The 25,619-nt window shown below is 35.3% G+C and overlaps 1 protein-coding gene across 1 annotated transcript; it reads right to left on the reverse strand.

Moving 5' to 3' along the window:
* Positions 1–16,521: 16,521 nt before the first annotated feature.
* LOC107784856 (embryogenesis-associated protein EMB8) lies at positions 16,522–25,128 on the reverse strand. Its single transcript, XM_016606045.2, has 8 exons — positions 24,659–25,128; positions 24,169–24,297; positions 21,200–21,331; positions 19,336–19,478; positions 19,162–19,259; positions 18,985–19,079; positions 17,647–17,700; positions 16,522–17,212 (listed from the first exon to the last, which is right to left on the reverse strand). The coding sequence occupies exons 1-8, from the start codon at positions 25,040–25,042 to the stop codon at positions 16,994–16,996; spliced, it is 1,254 nt and encodes a 417-aa protein (XP_016461531.1). The 5' UTR covers positions 25,043–25,128; the 3' UTR covers positions 16,522–16,993.
* Positions 25,129–25,619: the final 491 nt, after the last annotated feature.

Below are 25,619 nucleotides of genomic sequence, written 5' to 3' on the forward strand. Positions count from 1 at the left end.
AATTTGAAGCATGAATACAAAGAAAAATTGGAAGAGTTGAAGTTATTTCGAATTAGCTTTAGAAATGTACTGAAAATTGGTTGTCTGCTGATAATTTACTTTCTCTAATAGAACTATGTAGTTAGCTGTGATGTAACTGAACCTTTATACATATCATTTAGTTGGAAAACTATATGTGTTGCTTATAATTAAAAGCGATTAACGTTGTAGTAGCCATGTTCTATTAGTTCATTATTGTTTTGTCAAGAAGCATGTCAGGTACCCAATAGTTACTTCCTTAAACAAATGGTCTGTTTTAAGTTGGTAGGAATATGGCTTGATTAAGACAAGCAGTACATTGCATTTTACCCCCCCCCCCTTTTATAAATGTCAAACATATATCAAATAAGTTGAATAGGCCCAATTGGAATAAGGGTGGCCCAGGCCAAGTTTAACGTTATGCACATTGGGCCTGGGCCCGTAATATCTAAACGACTACCCATATACGCGTTCATGTTCGGATTTTTCAAATCATATTCGGAACCCGACTATAACTAACTTGTAAGCATGTAAATAAAGTTGGACCGTTCTTCTTTTTCATTATTAGAGACAAACTCGATAGAAAACATAGTCGCTATAGGACGACCTTTTAAATAAAATAAGACTAGCCTCGCCAAATAAAAATGCAAATTACGGGGACCTCACAAAAAATGTATGTGTTAAGTACTTAGAACTCGGGATAGGCCGCTTAGCGAACTCCACGACCTTACCCAAAATAACAACACGCTAGTTTCTTTAGGACGCGTCTTAATTAATCTTACTTTCTTAAACTCGGGTGCACATTTATGTGACCCAAATCCAAATCTCAGTGGAGTCGAAATGTGTCTCTAATCATGGGTACATTGATTGTGATGTGGTTCGAGATGCGTGTCCATGATGTTGCAAATTCCTTTTAAAAACAAGAATGAGATGAGCCTCGCCGAATAAAAATACAAAATTGCGGGGCCCTCAGTAAATATTTGCTTTAAAATTGCTTAGACTTTGGGATGGACCGTTTAGCAAAATTTCACGGCCCTACCCAAAGTAAATGATACGCTAGTCGCTTTAGGCGCGCCTTTAATAATTTAATTTTCTTAAACTCGGGTGCACATTTATGTGACCCAAATCAAAATCTCAACGGAGTCAAAGCGTGTCGACGACCACGGGTACATTGATTGTGACACGGTTCGAGATATATTTTCACAACGTTGCAATTCCCTGTAAAAATAATAATAATAGTAATGAAAGCGGTAAAGAGTTAAAATCTGCACATAAGTTCATATTGGTATAAAATCAGATAATCAAGCCGAATATGACAGTTGAGCGACCGTGCTAGAACCACGGAACTCGGGAATGCCTAACGCCATCTCCCGGGTTAACAGAATTCCTTATCCGAATTTCTGGTTCGCGGACTATAATACAGAGTCATTCGTTTCCTCGATTCGGGATTAAATTGGTGACTTGGGACACCCTAAATCTCCCAAGTGGTGACTCTGAAATAAACAAACAAATCTCGTTTCGATTGTCCTTTAATTGGAAAAAACTCTTTCACCCCTCACGAGGGCGGAAAAAGGAGGTGCGACATCCATGACTGAGTTCATTTGTCATTCTTCAAAACTTCGCCTGTTCTTGGGCCAACAAATTCCCCCTTTTTGATGATGACAAACTCTGTGCTTTTTACTGATTTGGAACCTGTAATAACTCAGCTTAACCATCAACACTAAACTTAAAAAATTCACTTATCATCAAGGACCAGGTTAATTAGGTTATAAATATTACTTATTTCAGAATGTGTAAAGCACAATATCTCTTCCCCCTTTTGGCATCATCGAAAAGTTACATATAAAGTGTGATATCCAGATTTTAATAAGTACTCATGGCCACTGGGGCAACTGCACATGCAATCATGGTGCAATCATCAGTAATCAAACAAACATATTTAAACTATCAACGACAGATTAATCATTGAACAAGAGAAAAATAGCGATTGTCATTGATAGAGATATGTTGCCACCAACAATCTACAAAAAGAAAGAAAAACATTCAAACCACGAGCAAAAACAGAAAAATCCCTAATCTGGGTCACTAGGGGTACTAAACAAATTCAGGAGACAGAAGCTAGGAGTCCTAAAGGCTTGGAGGAACTGGAAGGTTGGGTTTGAGTTTAGAGAAGATTCAGCATGTTTTGAAGAATTCCATCATTCTTCTCCTTTTTTTTTGCAAGCTTAGTTCTGAGACCATCCCTCTCAGCTTCCACTTCGACCATACGAGCCTTGAGCCTAGCTATCTCAGCATCCTCGGCTTCACATTCCTGAACCAGAGCCCTGACTTTGCTGTTGATAGGAATCTTCTTGGATGAACCAGGTTCATTTGGGATGGCACTGACTAAGTAGTCACAAGCAATCAGAGTGTTGATGCCAAAGTTTTCTTTGCTTGAGGCCATTTTCCATTTCTTCAGAGGCACATTGAGCCTGTCCAGAATTGTGGTTAGAATAAAGCCATAGGGAGTAGCATGAGCCTTGGAGCCATTTATGACCCTGTCTAGCAGCTTGATAATGAAGGCAGGCCAGTTGATTTGCTTTCCTCTCTCCAGGCACTCCATAAGAACTAGATCTATGTAATTTGCAGTGTGCCTTCTCTCCTGTCTAGGTAATAGACACTTGTTGACAAATTCAAATAAGACCTTGTGCTCAGGCCTCATTTCACTTTTCTGTACAACCCTGGCTTCAGGCACATCTTCTGAATCACAAATCTCCTGGTAATTTTCAAGAGCAGTAGGGAGGGAGTCTAGGCAGGGCCACCTTTGCCTAGTATAGTCATCATACCCTTCAAAGGGTATGTCCAGGATCTCTCCCAATTTCTGTGCATCAAACTGCACTTAGACTCATTTCACCAGGCTACTAACAACTCCATCCTTAACAGCAGCATTGGCCATAAATTCAATCAGCTCATTTTTGGCTAGCCTACCATCCATCTGAGGGACCATGTCCTTCCATCCCTGAGCAGCTAAGGCATCCACCAATCTCATCATTCCTGGTTCCACTAGGTCCTTCAACAGTCTACCATTTAAAATCTTTCTTCTGCCAAAAATGGCAAGCTTGTCCCGCTCCTTCTCAGAATCATTTTCTTCTTCTTCCCCACTCCAGTCATCTTCTTCAGAAATTTTTACTTGCTTTCCTTTTACAGTAGATATTTTCCTCTTTGCTAGTGTAGGTTCAATAACCTCAGACACAGATAAAGACTTCTTGGAGGAAGTCTTAGGCTTTTTAGGCTTGGGTGTAGGAACCTCCACTGTTGTACCCCTTTCTTGATGGACCAGTTCCATCTCCTCTTCCTCAACAACTTTTGAGGATTCTGCAATCTTTCCCTTTCCTTTATTCATTTTCTTTTTCTTACTTTCTTCTAAAGCCCTTTGCAGATCAGCTTCACTCTGTTTTACCCTGCTTTTTGTGGCTCTACCCCTTGGCAATGAAGAGGCATTATGTTTAGGGGATGAAGCCTTCCTTTTCTTGGAAGGCTTAGGAATAGGTCTCTTCAGTAGATGAAGCAGGTTCATCTCTATGTGTGCTCAGATGAACCAATCCCTCAGTAGCTTCCCTGAACCACTTCCCCCTGACTTCATGCCACTTTCTTCTACCCTTTCTTGGGCAACCCCATAGATAGCAAGAAATTCTCCCTTCCCATTTCCCCTCTCTTTACCACATGCACCCTCTCTCTCTTTTTCTTTTTCAAAATTCTTTTTACCTCCACTCTTAGGTATCTCAGGCAATTCAACATCCCTAATGGGTCCAACCAGAACAAACCTAGTCTCTAGGTTTTCAATTACAGAAGAACTTACCTCAGAAGGAGATTCTTGAGTCTTTTCAGAGTCAGAAGACCCATGTCCTTCTCCCTTAGTAGCGGATTGATAAGATTTAGACTCAGAGCTGGAGTTTGAGTTTTGTGCTTGGCTTGCTTTCACTTGGATTGCTTTCAACCTTTCATTTAAAGCCTTCCTCAGAGCCCTAGATGCTACAGTCTTTCGAGCAAGCATTATCACCCTTCGTAGTCTAGGTTTTGGAGATACACTAGGTGGAGTAGATGAGGATGAATTTGAGGGAGATGGTGGTGGAGGAGTTCTAGGATTTTCTTGTGGGTTAGACATGATTGTTGGTTTTTGGAAAGAATTTGGGAATTTTGGAGAATAGGGCAAGTGATAGTGAATACAAATTTTTGACGGTTTGGAGTTATGATGAAGGTTGTAGAATTGATGTGTATTTAAAGGGAATTACACATTTAATAAGTAACGGCAGCCTTTTGCAGTGGTCAAATAGGAGTCTAATCAACCTTAAATTCTAGATTTTGAATGATCTATTTGGCTTCCCTAGATATTAGGCAAAAATTACTGTTTAGAGTTCTAGGTGAACGGAACTAGTTCAATGCTAACGGATAGAATTTTCTAGGAATTTGACGAGTATAGGACTTCTGCTCATGATTGAATTATTAATTTTTCTAATTGTGCAGAGTATAGAAATCATACTTGAGCTTTCATATGAACCCATACTGATGAACCAGGTTCTTCATTTAGAACTCTCTTATACATGCCTCAAATGCCATAATAGAGAAAATTTTGTGAGAGATCAGTGAGTCATATAAACACATGTCACAGGAGTATACTAATTAAAGTATGAAGATGAGTAAGAATTAACCTAGATATTTACACAAGTTCAGAATTCCTAGCTAATTTTTTTTTTCATTTTTCAATATTTTTTTTCATTGTGCATTCTGAGCTGGACCTATTAGGTGATCCTAATCATCCCTAATTCCAACTTGTTCCTCTCAAAGTTTTCTCTACTTAATTCTTTAGTGAAGATATCAACAATTTGCTTATCAGTAGCACAAAATTCTATGGAGATCAATCCCTTCTCATAGTTATCTCTTAAGAAGTGGTGTCTAACATCTATGTGCTTATTCCTCTTATGATGAACAGGGTTCTTTGTCATACTTATAGCACTAGTGTTATCACATAATGTATGAATGCAACCAACGTCAATTCCAAAATCTACCAGCTGCTGTTTGATCCATAGTAATTGAGCACAACAAGATGCAGCAGCAACACACTCAGCCTCAGCAATGGATAAGGCCATTGAATTTTACTTTTTAGTGGCCCATGATACAAGACATAAACCAAGAAAGTGAGCCATACCTGAGGTGTTTTTCATATCCACAAAGAAACCTGCATAATCAGCATCAGCATATCCTACTAGATTGAAATTACTACCTTTGGGATACCAAAGACACAGATCAGTAGTGCCTGTCAAATATCTTAGTATACTCTTGACAGCATTCAAATGAGACTCTTTTGGATTAGCCTGAAAGCGAGCACAAAGCCCTACACTAAAGACTATGTCAGGTTTGCTAGCAGTAAGATACAAGAGTGAACTAATCATACCCCTATACAACTTTTGATCAACTGATGAACCAGGTTCATCAATGTCTAATTTAGTGGAAGTTGCAATGGGTGTGTCTATTTCTTTTGATTATTCCATTTTATACTTTTTGATAAGCTCTTTTGCATACTTCTGCTAATGGATCATGGTTTCATTAGGACTTTGTTTGATCTATAAGCCTAAGAAGAAGTTAAGCTCACCCATCATTCTCATTTCAAACTCACTCCCCATTAATTTTGCAAAATCCTTAATTAGCTTATCAGTGGTGGCCCCAAAGATTATGTCATCAACATATATTTGTACCACAAGGAGATCCTTACCTTTTTCCCTTAAGAATAAGATACTATCAATTTTACCTCTTTTGTAGCCATGTTCAAGCAGAAATTTGGACAGTCGTTCATACCATGCTCTTGAAGCCTGCTTGAGTCCATAGAGAGCATTGTCTAATTTGTACACATGCTCAGGACATTCCTTGCTCTCAAAGCCTGGAGGTTGTTTCACAAAACTTCTTCTTTCAGGTAGCCATTCAGGAAGGCACTTTTGACATCCATTTGATGAAGAGTGAATCCCATGTGTGTTACAAAGGCTATGAGGAGTCTTACTGCCTTTAGTCTTGCAACTGGAGCAAAAGTCTCATCATAATCTATGCCCTCCTCTTGGCTGTAACCTTGGACCACCAGTATTGCCTTGTTTCTTGTAACTGTTCCTTGCAAAACAATCTTGTCAGTGGTAAGGTTAATCATAAAGCATTTAGTAGAGGTGAATGCTACAAGGTTACCTCTGTCACACAGTTGTGACACACTGATCAGGCTGTATTTCAAGCCATCTATCAAGTAGACATTCTCAATGGAGTGAGAGTCTGTCTTACCTACCTTTCCAACCCCAATAATCTCACTTTTTCCCATTTCCTGTCATATGTTTTGAGCAGTCACTATCCATGTATCATATTTGGCTACTTCCTTTCACTTGGACTTGCAAAAGAAATCAGGGGTTAGTCTTAGGAATCCAAACTAGTTTGGGTCCCTTTCTATAGGCAAAGGGATAAATCAAATTCCTTTTAGCCCACCCAGGCAACCTATTTTTTTCTTGAACAAAAGCTTTGTTCTTTTGACTGGCCTTTTCTTTTGCATTACATTCATTTTTGTAATGGTCAGTCTTGCCACAGTGTGTGCAGATTTTGTTCTCAGGAAGAGTGAGGTACATGCTTTTAGGATCCCATTTAGGTGCTTGAGTCCCATAGCCAAGTCCTCTTTTATTGCTACTGTGATGTTCTTGTAGCCAGAAAAGTGCATCAGAAGCCTTGTTCCATTTGCAAGTTCTGTCTAGTTCATGTTTTACCTTCCCTAGATCTTCTTTTAATACTCTTATCTGCTCATCCTTCATGTACAACTCATCCTTCATTTTTCCTAAGTTTTCTTCTAGGGTGAGATGTGTGTGGTCAGCTTTCTTCCTTCATGTTCCTAGTTTCAGTTTTAAGTTCTCAGACCTAAGTTCTAGGACACTAGTGTCAAGTTCAAGAACCTGGTTCTTCAACTCAGCATTTCTACTTTCACTCTCATTAGCCCTAGACTCTAGATTTTAGCACTTGGCTTTTAGGATCACACATTCCCTAGACAGAACTTTCTTCTCATTGTTAATTATCTCAGATTCATCAATGAAGTCTAGAAGTAGCTCAGACAACCTTTCTTTAGACGTGAATTCAATCTTGTCTTTGAGATGAAAAATACTTACCTCTTGTTCATCATCTGATTCTCCGATGGCCATAAGTGTTTGTTCATCTCCAGCTTCATCTTCTGAGTCCTCATCTGATGTTTCTCCCCAGCAGCAACCATAGCCTTTGTTGATCTTTTGCTCCTTTTTGGTTGAACATGTTCCTTCTTCATGTTCCTTCGTTTAGCCCTTTCCTTCTTCCACTCAATTTTCCATTGAGGACAATTCTTGATCATGTGATCAGTCTTACCACATTTGTAGCAACCCTCATTGGTCTGTTTCTCAGGAGCCCTTGGTTTGTTGAAGGTTGTACCTCTTGAAAAACCCTTTCCTCTCATAAGATACTTTTTGAAATCTCTTGTGATCATAGCCATTTCATCATCCTCCAGATCTGAACCTTCAGCAATTCTGAGAGCCAGACTTCTTTCTTTCTTGGGTGCATCCACTTTCATGGTTTGCCTTCTCAATTCATAGGCAGTGAGGTTTCCAATTAGTTCATCCAGCTTGAGGGTAGCAATATTTTTTGATTCCTGAATAGCAGTGATTTTGCTTTCCCAAGAGACTGGCAGAACCCTTGTCAAAATCTTCTCAACTTTGTCTTCTTCAAGAATAATCCTTCCAAGAGACTTAAGTTCATTTGTTAGTGTGGTGAACCTTGTATACATCTCTTGGATGGTTTCTCCTTCCTTCATGGTGAAATTCTCATATTGAGAATACAACAGTGCTCCTCTGGACCTCTTCACTTGAGGTGTTCCTTCATGAACCACTTGCAAAGTGTCCCAGCTTTCCTTAGCAGTGGTATAACTTTGAATTCTATTGTACTCGTCTGGACCCAGTCCACACACAAGCCATTTCTTGGCCTTGGCATTCTTCTCCCATTTCTTCAAGTCTTCAGTAGTGCAGTTAGCTCTTGTCTTTGGCACATCCACTCCTTTAGCATTCTGCTTTGTAGTTGCTAGAGGACCATCAGTGACTATGTCCTAGATTTCATAGTCTTCTCCTATGATGTGATCTCTCATCCTGTTCTTCCACCAAGAATAGTACTGACCATTAAAAAGTGGAGGCCTAGCAGTGGATTGCCCTTCCCAGTTCCCAGGTAGTGCACTCATTTTGATCTTTTCTTAAGGTGTTAGCCTCTTCAAGAGCAATCCGCTCTGATACCAATTGATGTTTTAAGTGTCAATACCACACAAGAGGGGGGGTGATTTGTGTGGTACCCAATTTTCGCTCTAGAAGAACCTGGTTCTTCTAGGTGTTCTAACTACTAGTGTTTGCGGAATAATAAGTACATAAAATAAAGAACATAGAGATTTTTACGTGGAAAATACCTGGCTCAAAAGGTGAAAAAACCACGACCTACTACTCAGTAGAATTTTCCCAAACTTCCACTAAAATCACTGAGCCAAAACAACATTTACAAAAACTCTTTGTAAACCTAAGGATTAACTCTAATCCCGTTGTGGCACACAGCCTCAACTGTTGCGACAACTTCAAGTTAGCTATAACTTGAACACTCTAGGTACCTAATACAATTGCTTCTATGAAAGCTGAAAGGTACAACTTTAAACCACCTACTATAGTTGAACTAGAATAAAAGAAAGACGCAATGGAACTGGTTCTTCTATCTCGTTCAAGTAGTTTCAGGAGTGCACACTCAAATCTCACATAAATTGTTTGCAAAATCGTCTTGCTCTTTTGGTCTCAATTTAGTTTAACTTCTGCATATGTGCAATACCTGTAAAAGAGAACAATCACTGTCATATAATAAGTTAGTAATCAGAGTTTAATTGGGTCTCAATTGCTGATCGTCTATCGTAGAAGAGTCCTTGAAGATCTCAAACTCCAACACCATCTTTATCCTGGATTGTGTTCTCTTCATATAAGGAGACTTTCTCCTCTTATCCAATATGCAACCTTTTCGATCAGATCAGGAGATATTGCTGCTTGATCAGTAGAACTTATCTCCTTCACATGCATATCACATGTATAGGTTGATCATGACTGTGCTTCACAAGATGGACCTGGTCCATGACTGAGTTCATTTGTCATTCTTCAAAACTTCACATGTTCTTGGGCCAACACCCTGTTTACTAATTAGATGAGGAAAAGGAGAAAAAGAATCCTCCACTAGTTAAAATATTGGTAGGCTTTCAAAAGATACCAAACCAAAATATTAAAACAGCTCTCGGGCATCGACTTCTCCAGTTCTTCTTGTAGGTTTCGCAATTCGCAGGTTAAGTGAACAACAAGTTTTCTTGACCTCCCCATCTCAAAATTAAAACACAAATAACAAGGTAATAAGATTTGGTATTTTGATTTAAGCTAGAGATTTTGGGTATAAATAGCAATATTCTATCGAAGATATTGGGTTTTACAAATTACAATTCTTATTATCTATGCTTTGTAAAATAAATTCAGTAATTTTTTTTATTTTATGAATACACCCACTGATTGTAATTATTTTGTGGAAAATAAACAATAGTTATGTTTACTTGTCAAAAAGTAAAAAATAAATTTATCTTTATTTCAGACTTAATTTCAAAACTGATTTTCTTGGGGATAAATGTAGGTTATTAGCATCAGCTTGTCCGATTGATGAATATATCCTCATTGGCTCGTTGCTTTAACAATTTGTAAGTTTTCATCTTATCTTCCGAAAGAATAAATATTTCTGATATTTTTAGTGATAAAGAAGTGTGATCAATTTTTCGGTGCAATATAGTCAAATATGTTGTTATTGCTTTATTATTTGTATTGTTATAGAGGGGCATGAGTTCCCCAATAGGATTTAGTTGAAGTATAATTGAATTTTAGGTAAAATTGAATCTTATTATGTAGGAATATTTCATCAGGCTTTGTGAATTGAGATGGATAGGTTTGTCACAAGAACGAATATTGGGAAACCAAGTTCTAGTTCTACTAATCCATCTATTGCTTCATCCATAGCTTCGAAAATTTAGAGGGACACATTTTTTTCTAATCTTGATTTAGAATCTCTCAACGTTGATCCGGAAGATAGAAAGCCTATTACAGAATACAACCCTAATATACGTGATAAAGTTAGAAGACATTATATTCAAAAAAGCCTTGTCAGCCTGCGAATCATGATTTTCCTAATGATAACATATTAACATTATTATCTAACTCGTGGCTAGAAGTCATTTTTTGATAATGACAATAGTAATCGTGTTTTCTCATTAATTTTTTTCATCGCCCCGTTCGAATAAATTACGCTTATATTATGTGATTTATAGCACCTTTATATTAAAAGAAAGTGAACATCCACGATCTTAAAATCCTGGATCCACCACTGTTGGCCGGGATATAGAATTACTATATTCTTCTTTATTCTTAGATAATTTTCACATCATGAGTTAGCCGTTGGAGTTAATTTAGACATAAAACTCATCTTCTTAACATGGTATTAGAATCAGACGCGTTCATATCTAGAGTGTTGGTTTAGCTTCTAACAAAATCATATGAACTTTTAAAAAAATTAAATTTGTTGACCAACTATCTGTATATTTGAACTTGTATTACTCTTGTTATTAAAAAGAAAATGACGCTATTCAATTCTGGTTCAGTTAAATAACACTCTCAACGCATGTCAATATAAGAACTACAATTTCCTTCTTTTTTTATGTCCCAAAAATAATAAAATGGTAACCATGAATCATGATAGTAATTAAATATCAAAGCATTGATCAAGGGATGGTTTTTCTTCCATTGGGTTGAAAATCAAGTATGCACCAAAATTAAATAAATAATAAGGACTCCTTTGTTAAAGTTATTATTTCGTCCAACCATCTGTTTATTTGAATTTGATGTATACTCTTTATCATTTTAAAAAAATATCGCTACTAAATTCGGGTTTAGTTGAATAGCACTCTCATGATATAAACATGTGTATGTCAGTTTGAAAACCATAATTTTCTCTTTAATTTCTACTTTCCAAAAATAATAAAAATGTTAAGCATGGTAATTAAAAATCGGAAAAAAATAATAATCAACGGGATGACTTTTTTTCATTGGATGAACGTCAATTACACCAAAAATAAAAGACTGTTGTAAGCAGGGGCGGACCCAAGTGGTGAGAAGTGGGTTCAACTGAACCCGCTTCGTCAAAAAATAATATTGTGTATATGTATAAATTATGGTTAAAGCAAGGTAAATTTTGTATAGAAATTATTTTTGAACCCGCTTATACAGCTTATGTTAGTTATGGACTTCTCCGACTGAACCCGCTTGCATAAAATCCTGAGTCCGCCACTGATTGTAAGTATTATTTTTCTTGCAATTTTGGAGAAATCATTGCTTCAGCTCCTATCAACACTATATGATTATGTTAAGTTAATTTTATCGCCCAACCATTTTGACTATAACTATACCGCATGTAACAGAATGCTAAATTAATTCTAGGTTGAAGAACGTATTATCTTCTAATCTAATTCAATTTAATACCATGCGCATGTTAATGCATAAAATAATATACTACTTACGACAATCAAATGAGGTGTTATAGTCTTCAAGGATAATTATTATTAAGGGTAAAAAAGAAAAAATTAATCAATTTTATCTTGAACTTCTAAAATGACAAATAATTTGAGACAACTATTTTTAATAACCACGACTGATAATATGAGACGGAGATTACCTCTTAGTAAAATTGGAAAACAATACAGAAAACTAAAACTATTTTTGTTGGCAAAAGTCCAAGAACTTTGATTGGAACTTGTACGTCGGTGATCTCGAACAATCTCTAAAAATTGACTAAAAGTGACGGAGATTCCTCACTAAAAGTTTCTTTTTTCGACTAGTTTATTTTCTTGATATTTAATTTCTGTTTTCTAAAATATATCATAAAGGAATGGGCTAGAAGTACGTTGATGCTTTTAAATATTTAGTACCAAAACTAAAGGACATAATTATTTGATAATGTCGAACTTGTTAGGATTGAAATAAATAGGTATCATGCGGAAGCTAACAATAAAAATTTTGAACGACGATAAATCAAACAACAAAAGAGAAATATATTAAAAGAAATACAAATATTTAATGTAGTTCAGTCAATTAACCTATATCCACAGGCGGTGATGAGCAATCCACTATATAAAAGAGAGTACAAAATATTGAGAGAACAACCTCACAAAGAGGCAAACACAAAGTGACACACTAACACTTGTCCCGAAAAGTTCTCCCCTTTAGACTCTCAAACCCCATATGGCTACATTGCGGATGCTGCTGAATAAGAAAGAAGGAACCTTAATTATATTTTCCTTTACGTAAAAGGAAAAATCAATTATGATAAATATGTTATCCTTCTTTCATGGAATAAAAAAACCAAATATAATAAGAAAATTAGGACAAAACACTTAAAAGAACTGTCAAGACATCAAACTATTTTGAACTTCGTAGATCTTGTACAATTTTTGATGATTTTCGAAACCTAGTTTGACCTGCGAAAGTTCGATTTCCACAAACTAGTTGCCTAAAAGTTTTGACTTTGAAGGAAGAAACAGTACAACTAGTATACCTTCTTCTTTTTCTTTTTTAACTATATTGGCTTTCCTCAATATCCTATATATTTTTGTGTAAACAACCATAATAAATATAAGTGTTTTTACCCTTTTCACCTAATAAGAACACAAGAGTAAACGAGTAATTGATCTCACTCTTATGTATTCATGATCCCTCTACTTGTGTGTGTTGGTTGGGGTTTTTTTGGGGAGGGAGGGAGGGTAGATGCGGATTTAGGATTTAAATTTTATGAGTTCAATTTTTAAGGTTTTTAGCATTGAACTTATTATATTTTTAATGTTATGGGTTCATATCTATTATTTTTGCAATTTTAATAAATTTTTACTCCGCGTCAAAAATTATAGGTTCAATTGAAGTCGTTGGTAAAACACTGCATCCACCTTAGCATGGATAAGTTCTAATAAATTAGCCGGAGGATTACAATAGGATGTGGGTTTCCTTATCATGGCCAAGTCATCTACTTTCTACGAGGATATACTTCCAAATAAGAAGGAAATCTAAGAATCATGGAAGACGTTATCCTTATAGCTTGGAACAAAGAAAAAAAAGACAAAACAAATTGTTTTTAAACCAGAAAAATGGGCATATACTGAGAGGCGGAGCCAGGATTTGAAACTTATGGGCTCGGAATTTTATTCTTTTTAAGTTGTTGAGTTCTGAATTAATATTCTATACATATTCAATGAATTTCTTAAGACAAAATAAAGGTGTGTACGGTCAAAATCATATGCCTCCGATTTATAGGCTCGAGGGCGAGGTCGAGTTCGAGCCCGATGGACCAGACTCGAGCTCGGAGACAGAATGCAATGCCCGGAGATAGGAGTACAAGCTTATGAGAAGTCGAGCATGCTCGATCCCGAAATAGTACCTTTATGGATTTGTAACAGAATGAGCTAGATTCCTGTCATGTCCCCAAGATCATGACGCAAATCCCGGAATAGGATTGTACAATTCCGTACTAGGCGGTTAGACAACTGTATCAAGAATATTTTTTACTATAAATAGAAATATACCTTATTTAGGGTTCCCCTATGATATAAAGGGGACCAATCATTTTGTAACATCTTCTAATCATTGACAAAGAATATACTATCCTACTTTTCTCTCTTACTGATCAGAATTGTCCTTTATATTCATTGTTCTTACTTTATTGCTCTTAGCTCACCTCGAGACTACTAAACTCGAGGTCACCATTGCTAAATAACATTGGTTCGGTTCATTTATTTCTTTTATTTCTACTTCATATTTCTTGATTATTAATTGTTACTCGTAAATTGAACCTGTAACTTTAACACTAGCTTCGCCCCTGCACATGTTATTCTGAATTGTGCAAGTGCTAAGGTTTTGTGGGTATTGAAGTTTACTACCCCACTTGGATAAGCATATGACAAATTGACAACCAACACCTAAAACAAGTGCTTCCCACTTCCCTCCATTACTAATCAGTCATCTTTATCTCTTCATAAATGATCCCTTTAATCATCATTAATTATCCACTATCCCACCAAATGAGTTTTAACAGTTCTTAGATTGAGAATCTTATAGAATACTAGCACAAATTTGAGATCAGTTAGGGGTCGTTTGTTTGGAATATGATTCATACCGGTATAAGTTTATGTCGATATAAGTTATATTGGAATAAGTTATGTTGGGATTAGTTATGCTGGGATTGTTGTTTATTCATTGTTTGGTATGTTGTATTAACAATGACAATTGCATAATTTCTACGAAGAAGGTATAAGTTATACTGGTGCTAATTACCCCACCTTCTATAGTATAAGTTATCTCAGTGTTAAAATTAACATCAAAATAACTTATACCTGGTTGCTCACCAAACTGAGTATTAAGAGGATATTAAATTTTTATACCAGTCTTATATCTTCTTATACTTCATGCCAAACGATCCCTTAGTAGTTAATGAATGATTCCACGTGGGATTTTTCTGAAATGTGGGTTGAACTTGATCACATTGTCGTTCGAACAGTAGCATCAGTAGTTCGAATACTGAAGAAATAACTATTGTCTAGTTGAACATTGTTTTACTCTGTTAATTATGTGGAAAAAAAAAAAAAAAAAAAGTGGTAAATGACGTTATCAGGGAAGCTTCAAATATTACACATAACTAATAGTCGTACCCACGTGATACGCGGTGTAATTAAATTAAATTGTGATTAGACTTATTTGAACATATTAGATCGTATTGCTTTAATAAATTTTAATTGCCATCTTATTTGTCAATATAATATATCCAATAATAAAATATTTATTAAATTAAAAAGACTTATATAATCATTGAATAATTTCTTTATTTTGTATTTTTCTTTATTATATTATCCAATATTTAGTATTATTACATTGTTAATTAAATTTTTTATTAGCATTATTACTTTATTTAATATTTTTGTCTGTTTGCTTTCTTTTCGTAATATAATAGAATATATATATTTTATTACTCTTGAAATACTTTTTTAAAATTTATTCTATTGTTCTCAATAATATTATCCGCATTTATTGAATAAAATATCTATTAAAATTATGGACGTATATAAGCATCGAATAACTTTTTTGTTCTATATATTAAAAATTTATTATATTGTCAAATATTTAGAATTATTGCATTGTTAATAGAAGTTTTTATTAGTATATTACTTTGTTTAATATTTTTGTCTGCTACTTTCTTTTTGTAATATAATAAAAAAAATATTTTTTATTACTCTTCAAAATATTTTTAAATTTTAAATTTCTATTGTACTTAATAATATTGCTTGAATTTTAATGAATAAAATCTCTATCAAATTAAAGGAACTTATATAGTGATCGAATAACATTTTTCTTCCGTATTTTTTCTTATTATATTATCCAATGTTTAGCATAATTGTATTGTTAATAAATAAAAAATTAGTATATTACTTTGTTTAATATTTTTGTCAGTTGTTTCTTTTTGTAATATAGTAGAAGATACATATTTTATTACTTTTGAAATATTTTTTATTTTTTTATTTTATTTTATTATTCTCAATAATATTGTCTGGATTTTAATGAATAAATACACTTTTATTTATAAAAAAGTGAAAATAATTTCTAAAAAAAAAAAATTAACTAACCTAAACCAACCATCGCCCATGTTTGAGTAGTTAATTTATTTGTGTCTTTTTCTTTATCATTTTTTTAAAATAATTTTTGAATCCACAAATCTATTATAGCTTTGTCCTAAAATTTGACACTTGTTAAATTTTTGTTGTTACACTTGACAACATCACATTGATTTGCTTCTCCTATTCTATACAGATAAAATAGATAGTGTCTGACCTTTAATGCTTAAAATTTTTATTAAATTAAAGGGACTTATATAGTGATCAAATAACTTTTTTGTTATGTATTTTTCTTCATTATATTATCCAATATTTAGTATAATTACACTGTTAATAAAAATTATTAGCATATTACTTGATTATTATTTTTGTTTGCTATTTTTTTGTAATATAATAGAAAATATATATTTTCTTAATTTTGAAATATTTTTTTATTTTAGATATTATTATATTTTTCTCAAATAGTGTTGTCTGAGTTTTAATGAATAAATAGATTTTATATTTCAAAAAAGAAAAACGAAAATGATTTTTAAAAGAAAAAACCAGCCCTCGCCTATGTTTGAGTAGTTAAATTTAGGTAGCTAATTTCTTTGTTAATTTTTAATAATTAATTATTAACTAAATAACTAATAATTAACTAATTATGTCATGTTGCTTTTTTCTAGGCTATCACTTGGGTTAATGTGGTACCTTTTTCTTTAGCTTTTAATAATAACATATAGATAAAATGAACATTCAAGCTAGAACCAGACATATATTAATGTAATTGTACAATGTGAAAGGAAAAATACACACACGTATGTGTGTGCATGTATAACAATAAATTTTGAAGCAGAGAACTGAGCACAACGTAGATCCTTCTTAATATAGTGTAGTATTTACATAAATTCTACAGTCTCCAACTTCTGCAGAGTCGCAGAGCCAACAACATTCTTCAATGAGCATAGAGTTGCAGTTACAAGAGACATTTACATCCACCACTATTTTCCATTAATCAATTCTTGGATGTGTGGAGAATAATCAACGAATTGGCTACATGTTGCATAGCAAGAATATCAAGACCTCATCAAAATTTGATGACTTATGATACACCCTTATAGCTTATTTTTGCTACCTTCAATGTGCATATGCTACTGTCTCATCAAACACCGACTGTCGGTGAACAATATCAACATGACGGAATAGTTGAATTTCGCACCTTGTTGCTTATACTTCAAGGTGTTGGAATCTGTCTGTAACACTGCTGTTCATAGTCTCCAGATCATTAGCACATGCAGCAGAAGCAGATTTACCATGTTCTATATGCTCCAAGAAGTCCATCACATGTGGATCGGTCCATGGACATCCCCGTGGCGCTTCGGAACCTGCCACCCAGCCAAGATGGCCTCCTTTTGGGGTTACAATCAACAAACAGTTTGAGTTCTCCTGAGGGAACAACAAAAAGATTAGCGGCAATCTATGCCTTCAAGCACAAAATACGCTGCGCATGCATTCATACAGTTGAGAGTTGAGCTGGTCTCAAGGCTCAAATATCACGTGATAAAGTTCTTTATGCCAACAGGATAATGGCACTAAAACATTAATTACTTGGTAAAAGAACTTAAATTTAGGGTTTTAAACCCAAAATCAACTTATATTAGGAGTACAATTGTTTTAAGAGATGATTGGTACAGGACTTCTTTAACATCCTAGGATCAAATGGACAATGCTAAGACTTTCACAAACAACAGAATGAGAAACTTGCAAGAACAAGAACAACAAACAAAAATAGTTTGGCAGAATAGCATATGCACATCCATAAACAATGAGAAAATATCAACAAATAAAATGGGATACGAGAATGAAGAATAGTGCACTACCTCAATATCTTTACGAGGGATTCCTCTGGATGGAGCAATTGGATCATTTGCAGCCTCCACAAATAAACAGGAGCAAGTTAAACTTCACATTTTTGTCTTAGTTAACACTTGCAGAATCCTAACAAGCATATCAAAAGAACTGGAGTGCTTTCATCTCCACCTTTCCCGCCCAGTCCCCACAACTTTTTCTTTTAATCAAAAGAAAAACCTAACACTTATGAGATTCTACTGAAGTTATTTGATATATACTACCAACACCTGATCTTTTCTATTATTAAGTTTTGATGGCAATATATACCATACTGACCAGAAATGAAGATCCACAGAGAACTGTGGAGAAAACTGTAGCGAAATTTCAAATTGCAGATGTATAGCATCTAAATCACTCATGATTTATTCTTAAGAATTGTCAGTGAAGATAGAAAAGCTACCACCTGAGATTCAAAAAGGCAAAACGCATTGTATTAATGAGATGGCATCACTTGTCGTACTTTTGACAGAGGACTGAATAGGATTAGTCCTTTTTAGATAGGTTGAGCAAGATGAATTATACATTGTTAATCCCTCTCTTTCCCCCTCATTTCTTTCTTCCGTTTCCTCCTTTTGGGGGAGAAGAGATGGAATATTGCTCTCTTGATCACAAAGAGATTAAAGATTATGCCATTGCAACCTCTAAACCAACTTGTCTCCGTGTCCAATAAAGATCCAGAAAGTCAAATTTGCCAAAATATGATTATCTATAATATATATCTTAGGGAGAGCAATAGTAGTTAGTGCAATGCTTTTTTCCTGAAACTGGTCCAATTACGTTGAATAAAAATCCTTCACATTTTATTAAGTGAAGTAATTCTTGATATTCAAATGAAAAGGGTGAAATGTTAGATAACTAACCAAATCGCATAAAGCGCATCCGCAATGTTGGAAAGCATCCTACAAGAGATAACTACAAGGGTGTATTGTCTAAAGGAAACACAACGCATAATATTTATTCTCTCTCAAGTTTCAGCTTTTTTGCATGGAATTTTAACTTGAATGATATGATATGATGTTCAGATTTTGCCAAAGGATGAGTGTGCTGACCATGATCCTAGACGTAAAAATGGCATCTGAAATACAATAAAAAACAAACAAAAAGGACATTGGATATGTAATATTTGGACTTTCTATATTTATTAGGGGGAAATATGTAATATGACTGGTGGAAGTGTTGTTATCTTGTTGTATCTGTTTCACTGCCATCTTGGTACCAGATGAATAGAAGACTTCACTTAATCAAAAAAAAAATAATTAACAAACAAAAAAAGGACATTGGATAGTTTTTGGCTAAAACAAGCTTACCTGGATACAAAGTAGAGGTGTACGGACATTTATAATGGAATTTGAGCTGCTTGAATTAGAATAGTAATCATCCACAGACTTGAATCCAAATGAAACTGCAAAATTCAAAAGCAATTACTTATAAGTTGAGATGCAATGATGTACAACTTTTTCTTTCCTGCATACAAGCATAAACACCTCGTGTCAGTCCATCATCAAATTCTCTGACAGTTTTGGCATTGGCAGCTAATGATATATTAAATTCGCCTTCCATGTCTTCAAACAGTAGAGCATGCCTATAATCAAGAGATCCAGTTAAAAGTGGTATAAGGTACGCCGAGGAAAAGGGGAAAAACTGAATTACACAGTTACTTTTTAAAAATTTTGCGGAGAGAATTCGCTAGAGCTCTGTCATAAACATTGTTAAAGCCCTTATGGAAGTCTTCGTCTGCTATGACCAAATTGAAAGGGTTGCACAAGGAAACAGCACCGGAGAGAAGACAAGAATGAGACTCCTGCAAAGGAATGATAAAATATGAGAGATGGGCAATATATGGAGTCATTCCTTTGATTATTAAGAGTTAAGGGATTTATCATTCAAAGGGAAGTAGAATATAAATTCTATTTTACTTGTTGGAATTGAATTTGAATAAAGAATTAATAGAAGATGAAATTGAAAGGTAACAGAGACCAAGATAACAACTCCAGGGAATGCCCGCATACACATGACAATCAGTTGGGTGCCCCCATCTTTAGTGTCTAACTAAATTGGCAATAGATGCATCATTAAACAAACAAAATTAGAGAACAGAATCCTTAACTAAGAGTTCAAGCACTGCATCCACTCCGACTTTATTTTCATCATTTGCCTATAGATGGAAATGATGGAAATGAAATGGGTTTATTACAGAATAAAAGTTTATTGTCTTTGAAAATACAAATAGTGCAAGTGTGCAACTGATAGGCAATATTGTTTGAGACAAATACAGCAGCTGGTACTCAACTTGTTTTCCCCAAAAAGTTGTTCAAATTTGATCTTCAGAACAAAAGGCACAATGTTGATCCAGGACAAATGAATGGAGACAGCAGTGCTAAATCACCTAAGGTAGCTGATTATATAACCAGCTACAGAGATTACATCATAACATTTATTATTTCAAAAACACGCACAAGTATGATTTATTGCCGACTTCTCTTCTGCAGATGTTGCTTGTAGGGTGTCTCAGAGATAACTTTCAATATGATAATTAAAAAAAAATAGCTAATAAGGAATTAAAAAGAATTGAAAAGGAAAAAATATTCCAGTTCAATGAATGCTCCTTTATTTGAGAGGGTAATACATGCTACCAAAATACCCCCTTCTAGTTAGTTTTCTTAAACAGCAAGATTAACTTCTTCTTTATGTTGACTTAAATCAGGATTCAACGGAATCATCTCAATAACTTGGCGACAGAGCTGATATTTGGGCAGATCACATATCATTTGAACTGTCGAACTACTCAAAATGCATGGAGAAGATACAAGGATTTTGGGTGTTCAGACAGAGAAGAAGCATGAAGAATCGTCGTGAGGAAAATAAGCCATATCGATGAAAACATAGAACACCATTACTAAGCACCCAAGGGTGTGGCCTAGAGGGAACACTATTACTAGATGCAGAGGCGGAGTTAGAAATTGAAGTTTATGGGTTCTGAACTTGCAACCGAACCCATAGCTCATTAGTTACCGGGTTCGCAATTGAGTATTTACACATATTTAATGGATTTTCTTATACAAATCCAAGGTTTAAACAAAAGCTACTGGGTTCGTCCGAACCCGTACATAGCACTCTCCCTCCGCCCCTGACTAGATGGATGTGGATGGTCTTATTATCCAAAGCTTAAAAACTCCAATTCCACTGACAAACACCCAGCCATACTGAACCACCAGAAATAGTTGAGAAAAAGAAGACTGGAAAACATCTGAACATTCTTCCTAAGTATACTCTATGGTGTTGTTATGCTAGCATTAACACACAGAGTCTTCACCTTTTCTCAATAAACTGTATGATGTTAGCCAGATTACTAATACTCAGCAGAAGTACAGTACTAAATTGAAATATGCCAACAAGTTCACCATAGCATAATACCAGACTTAAATTCTCTAAAACAGCTCGTACATAGATGCATGGTAGATCAGTACAAGGACAAAATGGAGGAGGAAGACTGATAAGCACAAATTGAATTAATTGAGTTACCTGTCCCAGATAGCGAACTAGAATATTTGCTCCAAGAGACCAGCCTATTGCATATAAATTTGCCTCTGGATAGCGATTGCTGACATGTGCCACCACTTCATATATATCACCAAGAAATGAAGCAGAATAGAACTGCATGAATTAGCTCATCAATGAAGACGAATAGAAAAAATTTAACATGTCAAAGATGATTGGATTTTGACTTTACCTTAAAGATGAAGGATAATTTTTTGAAATAACATGTTGCATCCTAATTAGATCGATTCATGACCAGTTGTATCTTTCATCTCAACAGATTGTCAAGCTAAAAAAATTTAGAATACTTTTGACCGGTACCATTTGAGAGATTAAGCAGATCATGTTTGGGAATAATGGAGTTAATTATCTGAATATTCAAAAAGTTCAATGAGGAGCTATAATGATAAGCAGACTTTAGAAAGTCTACTATACACATCAAGAACTATGGAGTACAGAACTCATTCTAATGCCTAAAATGGCAATAGACATTGATTTTCTACTTTGCCTAGGTATTACCTCCACTAAAATTGTTGAGCTTCAACATAAAGCTATACTTGAGACTCTAGTATAAGTCATATTGTGAGTTTGAACATGCATAGATGGAGAAAAATGTCTAGACTGTTATCATCTCTTGCTTCTTCCCCTCCCCTATCCCTGATACCCACTCTAATTTCCTGAAAAAATATCTGCATTGAAATCTCAAATTTCTAAAGGATCTTCACTGTATCCTTGAAGGTCGGATCAATCATAAGTTCTTGCCTTCTTGGACAATCACGTCCTTTTTTGTTTAAATTATATAACCATCATGGCATGCATCCACTGCCTGTAATTAGATTTCAACTGGGCGAGGATATGTAATTTAAGTGGACACCAGATTGTAAAGATCTTCACATGAAGGTCTTGGACAACTTTTGAGAACCATTACTCAGGACACTTCATGCTCAACTCACCCTTTCTTCTCAACTAAAGTATTGAATTAAGAGAAGGGACAAATCTTCCTTAGTTGAACTTGTTGAGCTATAGGGTAAACTGAAACCTTTGTTTGACCGTTATTCTACTTGTTTTCATTCACTCTGCGTTAAACCGTTTTTGACATCTCTTGGTGAAAGAAACTAGATCATGTCAAGCCAGTGTTGTGAAAAGCGCCCGCTTCAGCGCTTAAAGCGCGAAGTGAGACCTTGGGCGCTTCTATGATGTGAAGCGTAGCAGGTTGAATAAAGCAAGCGCTTCTGCGAAAAAAGCGAGAAGTGTAAAAGCGACAGTAGCAAGCGCTTCTGCATATTAAGGGCTGCCAACGTAAAAAATTTAAAAAGGTCATCAAGTTCAAGCCCAGGTATGTGATTTCTTCCTCCTCCTCCTTTTTCTTTCACTGTTTCACTCCCAAAATAGCAGTGAAATGCTGGCAAATTTTTTTTTCCCTTCAGTTCTTCCTGTTCTCATTCTCTTCTTAGTGATAAATTGCAGCGAAATGCTGCCCAATTTTTTTCGTTTCAGTTACTGCCATTTTTTTCATTTCATTTAATCTTGTAGAAGAATAGGATGCTCATTTTGTGCTTTAATTGATGCTACTCTTTAGTTTTTACATTGAAGTATTGAACATTTGCTTACAGTTACATGTGTTGTCTATGCAGTATTTATTTTAATATATTTTTTTTCAAATTCCGCTTCACTTCAAAAAAGCGAGTGCTTCGCTTCTCGCTTTAAGCGAAAAGAGGCTTGTCGCTTTTCCTCGCTTCACGCTCTTCACAACACTGTCTCAAGCAAGGGGAACCAACATATCTTTGAAGAAAAATTTTCAAGCCCTTCTGAAGTGGAAAATCCAACTGAAAGAGTATTAGCATTAAAAAAATATATAATCAACTTAAACGAGATTAATTGAAAATTAATCCACTGGACGGAGAAACTTATACTTGGGTCATAAAGATCATTCTTTTAGCAAGCATATGAAAATCACATAAAACAAAAGGCATCAATGCCCTGATGCCAGAAAAGGAAAAAAGAGCAAAAAGAGCAGTCATATAGATAATCGTTCTACTCGTTAGATTTCTCCAGATACTTCTGCTTTTCTTCTTCAGTCATGAAAGCAGTGAGAGGAAAAGACTTTCCAATTCCTACAGGAGTCTTGAAGTAAACTTTATTCTGAGAAGGATCCTCAATGCTCATCTCAACTATTGGCACCCACAGGAATAGCTGCTTACTCTTAATTCCAGTCATTTTCTTCATCCTGTTTTTCTCCACATAGGCAGTGACCTCGGTTGCATAGCTAACTAGAGTTTTTGTTGCGACGAAGTAATGCTCATATGGAGCCTTTTGTTTCATCCACACAAATCCAGTTTCGCGAACATAACCACATTCTTCAAGGTCTTTAAGAGGAAGGGTGCCCTGGGGAAATCCCAACTCTTTCAGGAGCTCAAGAGAATTGCTATAGCACTCTTCGGCTCCATATACAATTTCTGCTCCTGCACGCTCATCTTGGCATGATTTTTTATCACTACCCATTTTGAAGTGGTATACGATCAAAAAGCTGTGTATTGTAAGGCAGCAATTTAGGTTATGGTATATTGCTTAAATAGACACAGAGCAGGAAGGACAGATTAAGGAAAAAGCAAGGTTGTTGGCTGGAAATTGCACAGAAGGGATCAAGTTGATAGTGTTGTTTGCCTAACCATTTGACCAAAAAAATTCCAAAAGACTGGAGTCAATGGACAGCACAAAAGCAATCAACTGTCCCCAACAAACACTTCAAGCTGCCAATTCCCATCAGCCACATTAACTAAACCATACCATTTTCTTTCCTTAACCAAAAAGTCTGAATAACAGATATAACATTGGCCAAACTCCACCATAAATCACATCAAAACTAATACTATCGGCAGGGAGGAAATTAAAGACCAAATCTTTATTGATATATCAATCAACCAAAGTAATTAAAGACCAAAATGAGAGAGTACCTGGGGAGTAGTGACAGGACTATCTCCACAGCCTCTGCTATTGAACACCACAACTCTCCAACCTTTACTTCGAGCTCTCATCAGCATATGCCTCACATATGAGTCATCGCTTCCCCCAGTCAGACCTGGCTGCAATTACCCCCGTTAGTACACTTCCAATTCGTTATGTGCACCCTTACTTTTAGCATCATGAATCCATAAGCAGTGGGTGCATATGTAGTACACTTTCCTTTTTAATATGTTGTTTCAAAAAGAATGACATTTTTCTATATTTAGAAATAATTTAACTGAAAAAAATCCCATTTTAAGCTTAATGGCATGATTTAAGGATAGAGTAAAATTCACGAGCTTTTAAAGTACATGTATGGCACAAACAAAACTCTACTCATGAGCACCAATGGTTTCGAATTTTGTATAAATGTTTAATTTTTTGAAAATTTTTGACTGCATATATAGCTTGTGCCCAATTAGCAATAGAAAGAAGACGCACAAGCAAAATGAGCAGCGGAGAATCGGCAGGTAAACGGCGATCGTCGCCGGAGACCCAATCGAGAGCGACGGAGCCATCATCCTTAGTCCGAAGACACTCTCGCCGGAGACGAACGTCAGGAACGGACCTAAAAAAAGCTGCAAAAATAGTCTCTATATGCCGATTCGAAGCGACGATAGGATAAGAATTGTAGAGATTATCAAGTGATGTAAACGCAGGGAGAAATTTCTCTCGAGCTCCGCCGATGACTTCTAATGATGGATGGGGAATTCTGGCGGCTGACATTGTGGTGACGTGGCAGGGAGGGGAGGAATTAGAGAGGTATTTGAGGTGGCGGAAGGAGGAGGAGAAATGGGTGGCTGAGCCTAAGGTGGCTCTAGCCATTGGTTGGTGGGAACTGTATGTATGTCCCCACTGATCGTTGCTTTTTTAACTTTGTAGAATTTTATACGAGGTGTGCCAGTGAAATGGGCTTGTGAATCTGGCTTTTGGGCTATTTTTTATGATAAATTTGAATAAAGTACTATGCTAATTAGCTATCTATAAATATCATTTGCTATATTACGAATGGTAGATACGTTTATAATTGTTATAATATGTATTAGATATATTTAAGCTGCTATATTCATAAATACAGTAGCAAAAATAGGCATGAATAGGGAAGTCCAGTTGTTGTATTCGAGTGTATTTCGATTGTATTCATGGTATGAAACATGGGATCACGGCTCGACAGATTATTTTATTCGACTTTATTCACGGCATGAAATAGGGGATTATACTATTTTTAAATGGAAAGTGAATCAATTAACATAATAGACTCCTAATATAACTCAACAAACTCAATTATAACAAACAAATTTGGTATTTCCTTGTATAAAAAAAATTCTCAACCGAAAAATACCCCAAAAACATAGCAATTTCCAGAGAAATTATATAATACATCTGAATACATAAATTATAT

Source organism: Nicotiana tabacum, chromosome 1 (assembly GCF_000715075.1).
Source record: "Nicotiana tabacum cultivar K326 chromosome 1, ASM71507v2, whole genome shotgun sequence".
NCBI classification, from domain to species: Eukaryota; Viridiplantae; Streptophyta; class Magnoliopsida; order Solanales; family Solanaceae; genus Nicotiana; species Nicotiana tabacum.